Consider the following 16,064-nt stretch of genomic DNA (forward strand, 5'->3'; position numbering starts at 1 on the left):
TTATCTGCATCTCGCAATGTCTTGCCTAGCAAAGCATTGTAAATTAACCAAAAGTATATTAAAGTATACCAATTCCTACACATCACCTATATTCAAACAAAGTTGGCCTTTTATAGGCTAAGTTGATGAGCAATAGGGCAAGATCATACTCATGTCAGTCCTCTAGAACGCAAATGTTGTCTTCCTAGTAGGACTCGGCAATTTTATTTACTTTTCTTATTTAACTAGGCAAGTCAGTTAAGAACACATTCTTATTTTCAATGACGGCCTAGGACCAGTGGGTTAATTGCCTTGTTCAGCGGCAAAACGACAGATTTTGTCCTTGTCAGCTCAGGGATTCGATCTTGCAACCTTCCGGTTACTAGTCCAACGCTCTAACCACTAGGCTACCTCCAGGCTACCTTCCGGGAAGAATGAGGTGGTGAGTGCGCATGCGTTTTGGGAGTCGAGCAAGAGTTCACTCGGTCGACTAACCACAGGAGTCAGAATCGACTTCCAAAAATCATGGAGTCGTGCACCACTATTATTAACCCTGGGCTAAGCTTCATCCATGGGCTGAGGAGTCACACTTGTATTCCAAAGCCATGGGCTTACGAACAAACACGTGACCAATGTTAATAAGGTATTTATTAAACACATTACTTCCTCATTATTTTGCTTCTAGCCAATCATTTCATGATAATCTGCCTGTCCGACCTCGGGAAATAATCTGTCACTTTTGACATGCGATATCGCCCATGTACAGCGAATGCTGTGCATGGATGAGACATCAACTTTTCTCATCCAAATCAAATCATGCAACAATATTATCATCATGGATAACTATATCCAATTAAATGTCAATAGAAAAGTTATGATAAGAGACGAAAATAGGGTGTTTGCTTTGCTGCCCTTCCAGCTGTAGAGTTCGACTGCCTTCAGTTGGCTAGCTAAGTGTAGTGGTGGGGAGTTGACATTCAACCCATCCACTCCCGGTGTCGACTCCCATTTCTGGGTGTCAAGCATCGATTCTGCTAGGAATCGACTGCTCGTCTCCAAAGATTTTGTATTTTTGCAACGGAGGAAATGATTGGCCGTAGTCGGTTTTAGATCACCGTCCTAGGCAATAGATCGCAAAGCAGGGAATCCCAGCTAAACTTCTTGGAAATGGCCAGTTTATTTTCTCATTCATAAACAGTCAAGTGCAAATATGATTCAGCAGGAAGGACGTCTACCATGGATCCCTAAAATAATTATTAGGATCACACTTCATCAATTTAAATATTATGGGGACACCTTTGGCAGCCAAGCACAAGTTACCAGTGTATCATATTATGTAGTCAAGACATGACGTTGAAATGTATTCACGGCAACAATAAAAAGTCAATCTTTTTTTTTTCTGTTTGGAAAAACAGATCCTGTGTGATTACTCCTCTGGAACAACACACGTTTGGATAATAATGACAAAATATCACTTAAATATTCTAGTTCCTACACATCACCTATATTCAAACAAAATAGGCTTTTTATGGGCTAAGTTGCTGAGCAATAGGGCAAGATCATACTCATGTCAGTCCTCCTGAATGCAAATGTCTTCCTAGTAGGACTCAAATAACGAGGTGGTGTGTACGCAGCCGTTTCAGAGTCGAACCACAGGAGGCGAAGTAGACTCCAAAAATCCTGCAGTTAGCCAGCCTGGATAGCAACCATTTTTGTTAGCCATAGTAACCAATGTTCTTTCACTAATTATTATTATTTTATTTTTTTAATTGACAGGTTTTTATCCACATGAGGATGAAATAGTATACATGTACTTATTAAAATACTGTGCAGAACGCATCACAGGCATATGCAAATTCTATGAAAGTGCAGCTTTTGTGATTGGACAGTGAAAATTCTATGCGTTGTTCTTGACCCTGTTTCACACGGGCTATTTTGGCACCATGTTTCTGGGGCTAGCCCCAAAAAGTCAATGCTCACCCTGCTCCAGAGCAGGGCCAGCTAGCCCTGGGCTAAGGTTGGTGCTAGCTCATTTTAGAATGAGCAAGTGTGGACACTCACTTGGCCTTGGGGCTAAAATCTTCCTTAGCCCAGGGCTAAGGGGCAGTGTGAAAATGCCTAATAAGTCAGTAGTGCGAAGGTAAAGAGAGACTGTTGCATCTTTGAAAAGCAGGCCATTATTCAAAGATTATTTTATTTTTATTTTGGCGGTATGATGTGGTAGTTCATAATAAGTCTTTTAAACAGTAGTGGGTAGAGAGTTGAAGACTCACCCTGGTTGGTTGTCTGCCACCCATTTCCCTAGACTGATGAGCCTCTGGTGACGGGCACGGACTGGCAGACCCTCCTTGTCCACAGCAACGCCCTGGTGGCCTTTAGTGAAGTCAAGGATCCTGGGAAAGGGGTATACCAAAACAGACCAGGGTTAATCTACAAGACCCTGCTAGGTAAAGTCCCCCCTTATCTCAGCTCGCTGGTCACCATAGCATCTCCCACCTGTAGCACACGCTCCAGCAGGTATATCTCTCTAGTCACCCCCAAAACCAATTCTTTCTTTGGCCGCCTCTCCTTCCAGTTCTCTGCTGCCAATGACTGGAACGAACTACAAAAATCTCTGAAACTGGAAACACTTATCTCCCTCACTAGCTTTAAGCACCAACTGTCAGAGCAGCTCACAGATTACTGCACCTGTACATAGCCCACCTATAATTTAGCCCAAACAACTACCTCTTTCCCAACTGTATTTAATTTTAATTTATTTATTTATTTTGCTCCTTTGCACCCCATTATTTCTTTTATTTCTACTTTGCACATTCTTCCATTGCAAAACTACCATTCCAGTATTTTACTTGCTATATTGTATTTACTTTGCCATCTTGGCCTTTTTTGCCTTTACCTCCCTTCTCACCTCATTTGCTCACATTGTATATAGACTTGTTTATACTGCATTATTGACTGTATGTTTGTTTTTACTCCATGTGTAACTCTGTGTCGTTCTATCTGTCGAACTGCTTTGCTTTATCTTGGCCAGGTCGCAATTGTAAATGAGAACTTGTTCTCAACTTGCCTACCTGGTTAAATAAAGGTAAAATAAATAAATAAAATAAATAATACAAGAGAACATGGAACATCCTATGCACACAACCACACAGTCTATATGGAGGACAGGCTGAGACAAAAGGGTAAGTAATGCAAGTACCGTAGAGCTGGCCGGAGAGCCAGAAACCCCTGCAGTTCAAACTCCTCTGGAAGTGGAGTCACTGGAAAACAGATAAGGGACATTAGAGACAATCAACTAAATTAGAGCTCTAACCAAGAATGAGTATCAAAGCAGAGATTTCAAATGGGCATTACCTGATGCACAGGAAACATCATCTTCCTTCGGTTGGAAACTGTTCAGAATGGACACCAGCCAAGGCCAAACACTGAGGTGAAATAAGAGCAAAATCTTTTAACTAAAACGCAGATAATACAAAAACAAGTATTCCTGCTATTGCTAAGATCTAAAAGAAAGGGTCCAAAAATTTGTAAACAATAGAATACGCTACAACACCATAGAAGCAGAACGTATCAAACTAAAATATGACACATGGAGGGCAAATGTTGACATAGAAAGTGAAAAACATACTACTGTCGTTTGTTCACAGCACTGTCCTGAAAAACAGTGGATCGCAGTTTGAGCCAGTCCAGAGACACCTTGATGGCCGGCAGTGGACATTCTCCCATGATCTCCTCTCCTCGGTTCTTATTCAGTAATGCTTGGCTACACATGATACCCAGAAATGACACTGAAAGGAAGAGGGCAATAAAATACCACCACAAGTAAATCCAATTCTGTCATTCTAATTCGACAAAGAGTGGTGACATCTGATAGACTATGAGGTTGAGAAAAGCGTTTGAGACAATCTGCTAGCTGGGCCTTGCAGTTAATACAATTACATCTAAGATGCATGTTATCAAATCCATTGTCAGTACTTCCAGATTTTTAAACATAGAAAGTAACAAACTAAAAACTGCATAACCACAAACAGGCATGTCAACCACAAGGTGAATCGTCTCATGCATATTGAGAAACAATTGGAGTTGGGGACATACTAAAGAGGCCGAGAAGTTGGAACCAGCCAATTTGCTCATCGGAGCTGAAGCTCTGGTCATCTGCTTCGTTGCCAAAGTCCCTCAGATGGTGCAGCTCAAACAGGTTGATAATCGTGATGTGGACCAGCTGCTGGGAGCTGAAGGCTTTGTGTCGAATCAGCCTCTGCAAAAAAATAAAATAAACCATGTTTAAGCTATTTTAAATATATGGAATTGGGGTAGCTTCAGACACAGATTAAGCCAAGTCCTGGACTAAAAAGCTATTTCAGTGGAGAATCTCCATTGAGAAAGCTTTTCGGTCCAGTACAGGCTTAATCAGTGTCTGGAAAACCAGCCCATAGCTTGTTAAGTGCAGTAATGCAAAGACTTTCATAGAGAAGTACATATCCAAGATCGCTCTATCCTTAGTTCACCGTCAAAGGATTTAAAACTTTACTTTTAAGTTGAAATCTTTACCTGAAACTGCTCTTCCAGCTTCTCCCTCAGGTTGTTGAGCTTCTCCAAACTCTTGCTCAGGTAAACGTGACCGTGGAACTTGATGAAGGCCTTGATGAAATCTGACATACTCCACTTTGTTTTGACCTCATCGTGGCTGAAGATAAGACTGGGATTAAGCATGTATACAACAAGTTCAACTCCTCTCTCAAGTCCACACACTGTAAACTAGGGATGGACTTGAGTAATCGAGTATTTGAACAGACGTCAAAACTCGGTCTTTAACCAGAGAAAAAAAATATTAAAAAAATACTACAAAACTATTTGGAATGTGCTGTGGCCAAATGTCTTGAAGAACACGTTCATTTGCTTTGACTTCAGTGTTACATTTGCGTGGCACAACAAAAACAAAGCACCACACCATTCTCGCTAAATGCCCTTTCCCCTCCATGTCGCTCACTCAATAGCGTTCCGACCGCTCCCTCTACACACGCGTGCAAAGTCCACGCACAAGCTCCAGTTAGTCCTACAGTAATAAATGCCTAAGAAAACGTCGCGCACAAGCTAGATCTCTTGCCAAATGACAGTTTCAGAAATTCTAAATGGACTTGTTGATTAAAGTAGGGAAATATGTTCCAACAACAAGATGCAGTTTTGGAATAATTGTTCTGTCTTTTTTCTGCTTAGGCTACTTTGCTAACTGGCAGTGCCATTTAGAATTGGTTAGCCAAGGCTTTGTATATCAATGGAGTATATCAACTCCATTTCAAATGATGACTCTTAAGAAGTGTTCCAGACACGAGATGCGCATCACTACGCACTGGCAACTTTTTTCACTTGGAAAAATATTCAGTTATATTACATCATGTATTTTTACTATAACAGGTGTGTCTTGACTGTGATAAGGGCTCGGGAAATAAGAGCGTCTTGTCTGCTAAATTAACACAACAAGGTTATGCCATTCCACAGCCATCAGCTTCTACAAGCAAGCACCACTGCGGAGGTTAATGCCTTTTTGAAGATTGTGTTCTGTGATATAATATAACCAGTTGGTTTCAATGAACTAATCTTAAAAAGGATATGTTTTGCATGTCCCCAATCACATCTTCAAGATATGCTACTTCCTGCATTTGGAAAGTTACATATATTGAAAACGTGACTGACATGCAAAACATTTTGGGACTATATCAACAATGGACTAATAAAACAAATGCCAAATATTGTTTGTGGGTGGAGTTTCTTTAAAATGGCAATAGTTTATTAAATATATATGGAAATGTAGCTATTAGGATTTATTTTCTGTAATGTTACGATAAATTCGGCATTGTTGCACACTGTTGGAATATAGATAACTACACCAAATATTTTCCAGTGCAGGCCTTGTGTTCTAAAATTAGACTTATTTTCATTCGAGTGCTCAGAAAAACATTCTGTGAATACTCAAAACAGTCAAAAAAGTCCCAATGCCCATCCCTACTGTAAACCAGCTGGCTGATAAACACCTGTTAAGGACATCACACTCATTAGTCCCTTCCCAAATGATGGTTGATAAAGGTGGGAAAATAAACACAGCTAAGCATAACACCTTGTGAAAAGAGTGGTTGAAATGAGGCTACAATAAAAACACTCAATGATACCTTTCAATAGCTTTAGTGAGAGCTTTCTGCAGGTTGGTGGAGGCTGCAGGGAAAGGGAACTTGACGGCGATGCTCCTGCAGTAGTAGAATATCGTTGTGAGGTGGTCCCCTTTAGAGGAGGCCAGGATGGCCAGCTGATTGTAAGGCTGACCTGTTGAAGGAGAAAGACATTGGGACATCAGTGAAATTATCAGGTTAACAAAAGATTTCATATGCTGAAATGATTTTCTTATCAGGTGAAATTTTGGAAGTTGCAAAGAAGTACATTGATGCTCTGTGTACCAGTAAACAAATAATGTACATTATAACCTTTGTAAGTACTTACCATTTGAGGGGACAAGTTGAGCTGCATGTCTGTAATAGGACTCTGCCTGGCTGGTTTGGTTGCGATATCGTGCTTGAAGGTGGGGAAAGGAGATAAGAAAAACTGCTCAAAGCACTGATTGGGAGCCTGATAAAATATTGACCTCAAAATGATCTGCCCAGTGATATTATTTTGTAATGTGAAGACTCACCAATGTCGCCAAGGTGGACAAGACAATGCTGGCAGATATAAGAGCAAGAGCTAGGTTGGGGTTTTACAATGGTGCTGGGGTTGGTCAGTTTATTGCTGATTATTCCAAGCTGAGATGATTTCACACGACACGGCAAATCCACGTTGAACACGGTACACAGCTCCTGTAGTAACTGTTAGAGGAAAGGGTCAAGTTACTAAGAGTTGACGGGTTTTGCTTCTGTCATTTCGACATTGAGATTCAAAAATATCCAGCATAATTTGTATTCTGATTAACATATTTATGTCAATATGATGAACTGCTTACTTAATAAATTCTAGACATACAGTTGAAGTTGGAAGTTTACATACACCTAAGCCAAATACACTCCGTTTTATAATTCATAACAATTAATCCTAGTAAAAATGCCCTGTTTTAGGTCAGTTAGTATCACCACTTTATTTTAAGAATGTGAAATGTCAGAATAATAGAGAATTTATTTCAGATTTGATTTCTTTCATCACATTCCCAGTGGGTCAGAAGTTTACATACACTCAATTAGTATTTGGTAGCATTGCCTTTAAATTCTTTATCTTGGGTCAAACGTTTTGGGTAGACTTCCACAAGCTTCCCACAATAAGTTGCGTGAATTCTGGCCCATTCCTCCCGACAGAGCTGGTGTAACTGAGTCAGGTTTGTAGGCCTCCTTGCTCGCACGCGCTTTTTCAGTTCTGCCCACACATTTTCTATGGGATTGAGGTCAGGGTTTGTGATGGCCACTCCAATACCATGACTTTGTTGTCCTTAAGCCATTTTGCCACAACTTTGGAAGTATGCTTGGGGTCATTGTCCATTTGGAAGACCCATTTGCGACCAAGCTTCAACTTCCTGACTGATGTCTTGAGATGTTGCTCCAATATATCCACAATTTTCCTACCTCATGATGCTATCTATTTTGTGAAGTGCACAAGTCACTCCTGCAGCAAAGAACCCCCACAACATGATGCCGCTTCACGGTTGGGATGGTGTTCTTCGGCTTGCAAGCCTCCCCCTTTTTCCTCCAAACATAACAATGGTCATTATGGCCAAACAGTTCTATTTTTGTTTCATCAGACTAGATGAGTGCAGTTGCAAACCGTAGTCTGGCTTTTTATGGAGGTTTTGGAGCAGTGGTTTCTCCCTTGCTGAGCGGCCTTTCGGGTTATGTCGATATAGGACACGTACTGTGGATATACAGTGCCTTGCGAAAGTATTCGGCCCCCTTGAACTTTGCGACCTTTTGCCACATTTCAGGCTTCAAACATAAAGATATAAAACTGTATGTTTTTGTGAAGAATCAACAACAAGTGGGACACAATCATGAAGTGGAACGACATTTATTGGATATTTCAAACTTTTTTAACAAATCAAAAACGGAAAAATTGGGCGTGCAAAATTATTATTGTCCCACTTGTTGTTGATTCTTCACAAAAAAAATACAGTTTTATATCTTTATGTTTGAAGCCTGAAATGTGGCAAAAGGTCGCAAAGTTCAAGGGGGCCGAATACTTTCGCAAGGCACTGTAGATACTTTTGTACCCGTTTCCACCAACATCTTCACAAGGTCAAGGCCTGGTGTGTTCCTTGTTCTTCATGATGCTCTCTGTGCTTTTAATGGACCTCTGAGACTATCACAGTGCAGGTGCATTTATACGGAGACTTGATTACACACAGGTGGATTGTATTTATCATCATTAGTCATTTAGGTCAACATTGGATCATTCAGAGATCCTCACTGAACTTCTGGAGAGAGTTTGCTGCACTGAAAGTAAAGGGGCTGAATAATTTTGCACGCCCAATTTTTCCGTTTTTGATTTGTTAAAAAAGTTTGAAATATCCAATAAATGTCGTTCCACTTCATGATTGTGTCCCACTTGTTGTTGATTCTTCACAAAAAAAATACAGTTTTATATCTTTATGTTTGAAGCCTGAAATGTGGCAAAAGGTCGCAAAGTTCAAGGGGGCCGAATACTTTCGCAAGGCACTGTAGATACTTTTGTACCCGTTTCCACCAACATCTTCACAAGGTCCTTTGTTGTTGTTTTGGGATTGATTAGCACTTTTCGCACCAAAGTACGTTCATCTCTAAGAGACAGAACACGTCTCCTTCCTGAGCAGTATGATGGCTGCGTGGTCACATGGTGTTCATACTTGCATACTATTGTTTGTACAGATGAACGTGGTACCTTCAGGCGTTTGGAAATTGCTCCCAAGGATGAACCAGACTTGGAGGTCTACAAGTTCTTGGCTGCTTTCTTTTGATTTTCTCATGATGTCAAGCAAAGAGGCACAGAGTTTGAAGGTAGGCCTTGAAATACATCCACAGGTACACTTCCTATTGACTCAAATTATGTCAATTAGCCTATCAGAAGCTTTAAAACCATGACATCATTTTCTGGAATATTGCAAGCTGTTTAAAGGCACAGTCAACTTAGTATATGTAAACTTCTGACCTAATGGAATTGTGATACAGTGAGTTATGTGAAATAATCTCTGTAAACAATTGTTGGGAAAATGACTTGTGTCATGCACAAAGTAGATGTCCTAACAAACTATAGCTTTGGCAAGTCGGTTAACAAGAAGTTTGTGGTGTGGTTTAAAAAAAAACTAGTTTTAAATGACTCCAACCTAAGTATGTAAACTTCCGACTTCAACTGTATATCTGCAGAGCTGGCAAATAAGGTTCGGCCAAAACGTAAGATTCTTCAAAAACGTTAACCTACATTCTAGTTGCAACTTACTTGTGTGTAAAATCCACTAGCTGCCTCGAGAAACAAGGACAGATTGGCCTGCACCTCACTTCTATTGGGGTTGGCTCTGTTCTTGGCTTGACTCTGTAGTGTTGTTATTTGATTCTTAAAAGCATGATTCCAGCTGAAAAATGAGGTGAGAAAATCAAAGTATACTTTGTTTCAGAGTCAAACAGCTGATGATAATACATCTACTTCCAACAGCACAATAGTTGTATTGTGCTTGAGAGCAAATTGACTCCCTTCACAGTTATTACCAGAGGTGGGACCAAGTCACTACTTTTCGAGTCACAAGCAAGTCTTAAGCCACAAGGACCAAGTCTTAAGTAGACCGGGTCAAGTCTCGAGTCAAGTCCATGTCGAGCATTCTAAGAGCAAGTCAAGTCACACGTTTTTCCAAGTCCTGTCAATAAAACAATCTTTGTCTACTGAGACTACCAGACAGCCCTTTTCATTATCTACAAAATATTTTGATCAAGTAATAATTAATTTTAACAACAAATTCCAAATGGTTAAGTAAATAAGCAATTTCAAAACAAAAGACCAGTACGCCTATTCTAGTAGTAATTGTTGCTCGATGACCCATTGCTGGAGAGCCTGCAAAGTAAACGGTTCACATTCTTGATTAGCAAAACATTTTTGGAGCTGCATATTTGTGGCAATCCTCTCTCCCTACAATCTCATAATGCAGTTACATCCAATGCTATAGCTGTGCAGCAATCCAGTCGCTAGCTCCGTGATCCTCAAACTTTTTGACACCTCCCCCGGGTAGCCCCTATCATCATCAACAATATCTTAATTTCTCCAGAATGTAACATTCATCACATAATATTGAAGGCAGTGCAATGTTACAACTATCTTCAGACATAACCAGTAGCCACCAGGCTATATGAAAATGATCAATGAAATTGGCAGGTAACTTAGCGTCACTGTTCTGGCAAATAAGTGTCCGTAGTAGATTTCTTATCTTTTACATAATGTTTATATGGATAATATAAAACATAATCCTACTGGGTTTTATGGATTTGCGCTCACGCTGATGAATGGTCATTGGTCAACAAACAGACTTACAATCTTCAGAAACAAAAATATGTTTTTTTAAACAATAATTTGTGCAATACCGTAGGCCTATGCTAGAAACCTGATAAAAAACAAAAGGTATATAAAAAAAATTGTATGTACAGTGCATTTTGCAAAGTACTCAGACCCCGACTTTTTCCAAAGTTATGTTACAGCCTTCTTCTAAAATGGATTAGATTTTTTCCCATCAATCTACACACAATAGCCCATACAACAAAGCAAAAACTAATTAATTAATTTTTGGAAATGTATAAATACAGAAATCACATTAACATAAGTATTCAAACCCTTTACTCAGTACTTCGTTGAAGCACCTTTGGCAGCGATTACAGCCTCGAGTCTTCTTGGGTATGACGCTACACGCCTAGCACACCTGTATTTGGGGAGTTACTCCCATTCTTCTCTGCAGATCCTCTCAAGCTCTGTCAAGTTGAATGGGGAGCGTTGCTGCACAGCTATTTTCAGGTCTCTCCAGAGATGTTCGTTTGGGTTCAAGTCCGGGCTCTGGCTGGGCCACTCAAGGACATTCAGAGACTTGTCCTGAAGCCACTCCTGCATTGTCTTGGCTGTGTGCTTAGGGTCGTAGTCTTGTTGGAAGTTGAACCGTCGCCCCCAGTCTGAGATCCTGAGCGCTCTGGAGCAGGTTTGTGTCAAGGATCTCTGTACTATGCTCTGTTCATCTTTCCCTCGATCCTGATGCTGCCACCACCATGCTTCACCGTAGGGATGGTGCCAGGTTTCCTCCAGACGTGACGCCTGGCCTACTGCAGCTCTGATTGGTTATGGCGCACCGGTCTGCGTAGAGTACAGGCCCCGAGTCATGCCTGTCAAATCAATAGATTCCTTCTCCGATGTGTTCAGTCTACGACAAAAATATCTTGCATAGTTACGTTTTGCATACTAAGTATTTCATAGTTTCTTTATGTTGCATTGAAAGTGGCTAATATTGCATTGATCCGATCACAATTCCAACGCTGACAGTGCTCCTCTGCGGGGGCTGATATTTCTTCTGCACAGCAGCCCTGGGTGAGCAGCGCGCAGTTTAGAGGGAACATTGGTCTCAAGTCAATGTTGTGTACCAAGTTATTTTATTTTCTATCAAATAGTCTCACGTCATCAAATTTGTGACTCGAGTCAAAGTCAAGTGACTTGAGTCCACACTTCTGGTTATTACTAATCTACTTTCTTTACAGTTGTCTTGCAATCTTACAAATGTAAAATCCAGTTAAGGTCATTCAACAACTTTCTTTTATTTAATTAGGCAAGTCAGGAACAAATTTTTATTTACAATGATCGCCTACGCCAGCCAAACCCGGACAATGCCCTTTGGGACTCCCAATAACGGCCGGATGTGATACAGCCTGGAATGTGATAACAACAACAACTAGAGTGATAACTATTGGACTAAAGAGTATGTTGATATAAGGTCAAATGACTCAATGAAACAGGAATACATAACATAATTCTGTGACCTTCAGAAAGACAGCAAAACATTGTTTCCCATTATAAAATTAGGACCATCTTATTGTTACGAAGTGAGGCGAAGATCCCTAGACCTAGCAAGAGTAGTAGGCTGCCTAATATGTTTAATTACATAACCAATTTAATGTAGACTGGGACTTACAGATCTTGCTCCACTTTCTTGTCCAAAGCATACTCCAGGTCAGTCACCAGCATCTTCTGGTACAAGTCCTGAAGAGCCTGCCTTGAAGTCCAGACCTCTGCTGCACCAAGCTTAGAATCTAGGGGAAAGGAGGACATTATGGGCACTCCTTCTGGTGGATTAAATCAAATTTTATTCATCACGTTCTTCATAAAACAGGTGTGGACTAGTAGTGAAATGCTTAATTACAAGTCCTTCCCAACAATGCAGAGAAATAAAATAGAAAAGTAAAACACATAACAATAGATACAATGAATAACGCTAACTTGGCAATTTATTTATTTTATTTCACCTTTATTTAACCAGGTAGGCAAGTTGAGAACAAGTTCTCATTTACAATTGCGACCTGGCCAAGATAAATCAAAGCAGTTCGACACATACATCAACACATGGAGTAAAACAAACATTCAGTCAAGAGCAAGTGAGGTGAGATAAGGGATGTAAAGGCAAAAAAGGCCATGGTGGTAAAGCAAATACAATATAGCAAGTAAAACACTGGAATGGTTGATTTGCAGTGCAAGAATGTGCAAAGTAGAAATAAAAATGGGGTGCAAAGGAGCAAAATAAATAAATAAAATAAATACAGTTGGGAAAGAGGTAGTTAGCCGATCTATAATTTAGCCCAGACATGTACAGGTGCAGTAATCTGTGAGCTGCTCTGACAGCTGGTGCTTAAAGCTAGTGAGGGAGATAAGCGGTTCCAGTTTCAGAGATTTTTGTAGTTCGTTCCAGTCACTGGCAGCAGAGAACTGGAAGGGGAGGCGGCCAAAGGAAGAAATGGTTTTGGGGGTGACCAGAGAGATATACCTGCTGGAGCGCGTGCTACAGGTGGGTGCTGCTATGGTGACCAGCAAGCTGAGGTAAGGGGGGACTTTACCTAGCAGGGTCTTGTAGATGACCTGGAGCCAGTGGGTTTGGTGATGAGTATGAAGCGAGGGCCAGGCAACGAGAGCGTACAGGTCACAATGGTGGGTAGTGTATGGGGCTTTGGTGACAAAACGGATGGCACTGTGATAGACTGCATCCAATTTATTGAGTAGGGTATTGGAGGCTATTTTGTAAATGACATCGCCGAAGTCGAGGATCGGTAGGATGGTGAGTTTTACAAGGGTATGTTTGGCAGCATGAGTGAAGGATGCTTTGTTGCGAAATAGGAAGCCAATTCTAAATGTAACTTTGGATTGAAGATGTTTGATATGAGTCTGGAAGGAGAGTTTACAGTCTAACCAGACACCTAGGTATTTGTAGTTGTCCACAAGTCAGAACCGTCCAGAGTAGTGACGTTGGCCGGGCAGGTAGCGATCGGTTGAAGAGCATGCATTTAGATTTACTTGTATTTAAGAGCAATTGGAGGCCACGGAAAGAGAGTTGTATGACATTGAAGCTCGTCTGGAGGGTTGTTAACACAGGGCCAGAAGTATACAGAATTGTGGCTATGGCTATATAAAAGGGATACCAGTAACAAGAATATGTGCAGGGGTACGAAGTAATTGAGGTAGACAGTATGTACACATAAATAGGAATAACATGACAGACAGTAAACAGTAGCAGCGCATGTGATGATTTAAAAAAAAGTTAGCACAAAAAGGGTCAATGCAGATAGTTAACTAAAAAGCTACCCCGACAAACTAAATTCAGCAAAAAAATAAACGTCCTCACAGTCAACTGCGTTTATTTTCAGCAAACTTAACATGTGTAAATATTTCTATTAACATAAGATTCAACAACTGAGACAAACTGAACAAGTTCCACAGACATGTGACAAACAGAAATGGAATAATGTGTCCCTGAACAAAAGGGGGGGGGGGGTCAAAATCAAAAGTCAGTCAGTATCTGGTGTGGCCACCAGCTGCATTAAGTACTGCAGTGCATCTCCTCCTCATGGACTGCACCAGATTTGCCAGTTCTGGCTGTGAGATGTTACCCCATTCTTCCAAGGCACCTGCAAGTTCCTGGACATTTCTGGGGGAGGGGGGGGGGGGGGGGGGATTGGCCCTAGCCCTCACCCTCTGATCCAACAGGTCCCAGACATGCTCAATGGGATTGAGATCCGGGCCCTTCGCTGGCCATGGCAGATCACTGACATTCCTGTCTTGCAGGAAATCACACACAGAAAGAGCAGTATGGCTGGTGGCATTGTCATGCTGGAGGGTCATGTCAGGATGAGCCTGCAGGAAGAGTACCACATGAGGGAGGAGGATGTCTTCCCTGTGGCGCACAGCATTGAGATTGCCTGCAATGACAACAAGGTCAGGCCAATGATGCTGTGTCACACCGCCCCAGACCATGACGGACCCACCACATCAATCCCTGTCTGGTCCAACAACGGTGGGTTTGTGCCCATAGGCGATGTTGCTGACGGTGATGTCTGGTGAGGACCTCCCTTACAACAAGCCCTCAGTCCAGCCTATTGTGGACAGTGAGCACTGATGGAGGGATTGTGCGTTCCTGGTGTAACTCGGGCAGTTGTTGTTGCCATCCTGTACCTGAGGCCTGCACTAGAGCCTAACCTGCTAATGTAGAAAATACACTGTAGGCTACAGTCAGAAACAGCAAAACGATTTTGACCATAGGTGCAGTTTTATTTTTTCCTAATTTAGATACAGTATATTTCTGCTTATAATTTCTGACATTTTGGTAAGCTGTTAGTCAACTTGTCTATAATTAGATACATGCAGCTTCTCTTCGGTCATATGTTGCTCAAGATTTCGAAAACTATATAAACCCTTGCTAACTAGAAACTCAAATCAATAGAATTAATGCAGTTAACAGCTGTAAAGTTCTCTCCATCATCTCTGCTTCTTCGCGGAGCAAAGACATTTAGGGACCGGGGATAAAATGCAATAACAAAAAATTACAATTCTGTGCAAAATTTGTTTGACCCTTTGTAAAGAAATAGAAAGCAGTGAAAATGAGACATGTTTCTGATAAGATTTCAGTTTGGCTGCATATTTCATCTGATTGCAAAAAGCAGCTTTTGATGCTGATAAAGACAGTATCTAATTGCATTTGCATTCTCTCAAGATGCTGAAAGAAACCATATTTCTACACAAGTCAAAATTGTGCCTACATACAGTATGATTTATAACTTTACTGAAATAAATGCTTAATTCTGCAGGAGTTAAACCTTCAGTTTCCAATTAACCATCTGAACAGTAGGCAAGAGTTCCCTTGACGTGCCATATATCTATTTGAAGTCCCTGTTTTGTGACTGTCGAATTTGTATAGCGCCCCACAACCATCACACATAACCGGCACTGCTATCATCCTCTTTTACCACTTCACCAAACATTACTTTTCTGACCCTCTTCTCCATTTTCAACTCCCAATTTCACAGCTTTTCTCTGATTGAATTAAACTTAATACCAGAGACTTTTCCTTTTTGCATCCGGGGCTGGAGTGTTACCAATGCAGTAAACAATCTGAAAAGAGTAATCACTAGAGTACAATGGAAATCTTAACAATATTGTATTTTCTTGTGCGGAAATAAATATAAACCTATCATATGGTGATATCTGGTACCGATTGGAACCAAACATTGTAGGCCTACAGTGTGATACGAGACTCTTTCAATGGTGATTTTGGACAATTTCAACTGAGATCGAGTGTGCATGTTCACCATAGAAGACATCACTGCAGTCTTCTTGGGAGAGCAAAGCAAACAGTCACACTCGGTGTGCAACAGCCTGCCAAAGCAGAGCTCACATTGTATGTAAACACATGTAAATCAGGAGACGATGACCCACTGGCATGGTGGAGAGGGAATGAGGGTTGCATTCCACTCTTGGCCAACTTTACCGTCAAATACCTCTGCATTTGTGCAAAAAGTGTTCCGTGTGAACGTGTCTTCAATAGGCCTACAGTAGGCAATATTGTTACCCCACTCCGCAGT

At 41.0% G+C, this 16,064-nt stretch overlaps 1 protein-coding gene across 10 annotated transcripts in view; it reads right to left on the reverse strand.

Annotated features, from left to right (window-relative positions):
• The window catches only part of LOC109874530 (protein SMG7), a 29,453-nt gene that overhangs the window by 8,637 nt on the left and 4,752 nt on the right, over positions 1 to 16,064 (reverse strand). For 5 of the 10 annotated variants that reach the window (XM_031810700.1, XM_031810701.1, XM_031810699.1 and 2 more), the window contains exons 4-14: positions 12,134 to 12,251; positions 9,421 to 9,553; positions 6,662 to 6,833; positions 6,472 to 6,543; positions 6,147 to 6,297; positions 4,531 to 4,678; positions 4,075 to 4,237; positions 3,608 to 3,767; positions 3,334 to 3,404; positions 3,179 to 3,239; positions 2,253 to 2,372 (exon numbers count right to left, since the gene is read on the reverse strand). In XM_031810700.1, coding sequence (XP_031666560.1) covers positions 2,253 to 2,372; positions 3,179 to 3,239; positions 3,334 to 3,404; positions 3,608 to 3,767; positions 4,075 to 4,237; positions 4,531 to 4,678; positions 6,147 to 6,297; positions 6,472 to 6,543; positions 6,662 to 6,833; positions 9,421 to 9,553; positions 12,134 to 12,251 — 1,369 coding nt within the window. The remainder of the gene's footprint in view (positions 1 to 2,252; positions 2,373 to 3,178; positions 3,240 to 3,333; positions 3,405 to 3,607; positions 3,768 to 4,074; positions 4,238 to 4,530; positions 4,679 to 6,146; positions 6,298 to 6,471; positions 6,544 to 6,661; positions 6,834 to 9,420; positions 9,554 to 12,133; positions 12,252 to 16,064) is intronic. The other 5 variants (XM_020466475.2, XM_031810704.1, XM_020466476.2 and 2 more) reach the window with 1 other exon arrangement.

The sequence above is a fragment of the Oncorhynchus kisutch genome, linkage group LG30 (genome assembly GCF_002021735.2).
Source record: "Oncorhynchus kisutch isolate 150728-3 linkage group LG30, Okis_V2, whole genome shotgun sequence".
Lineage (NCBI taxonomy): Eukaryota > Metazoa > Chordata > Actinopteri > Salmoniformes > Salmonidae > Oncorhynchus > Oncorhynchus kisutch.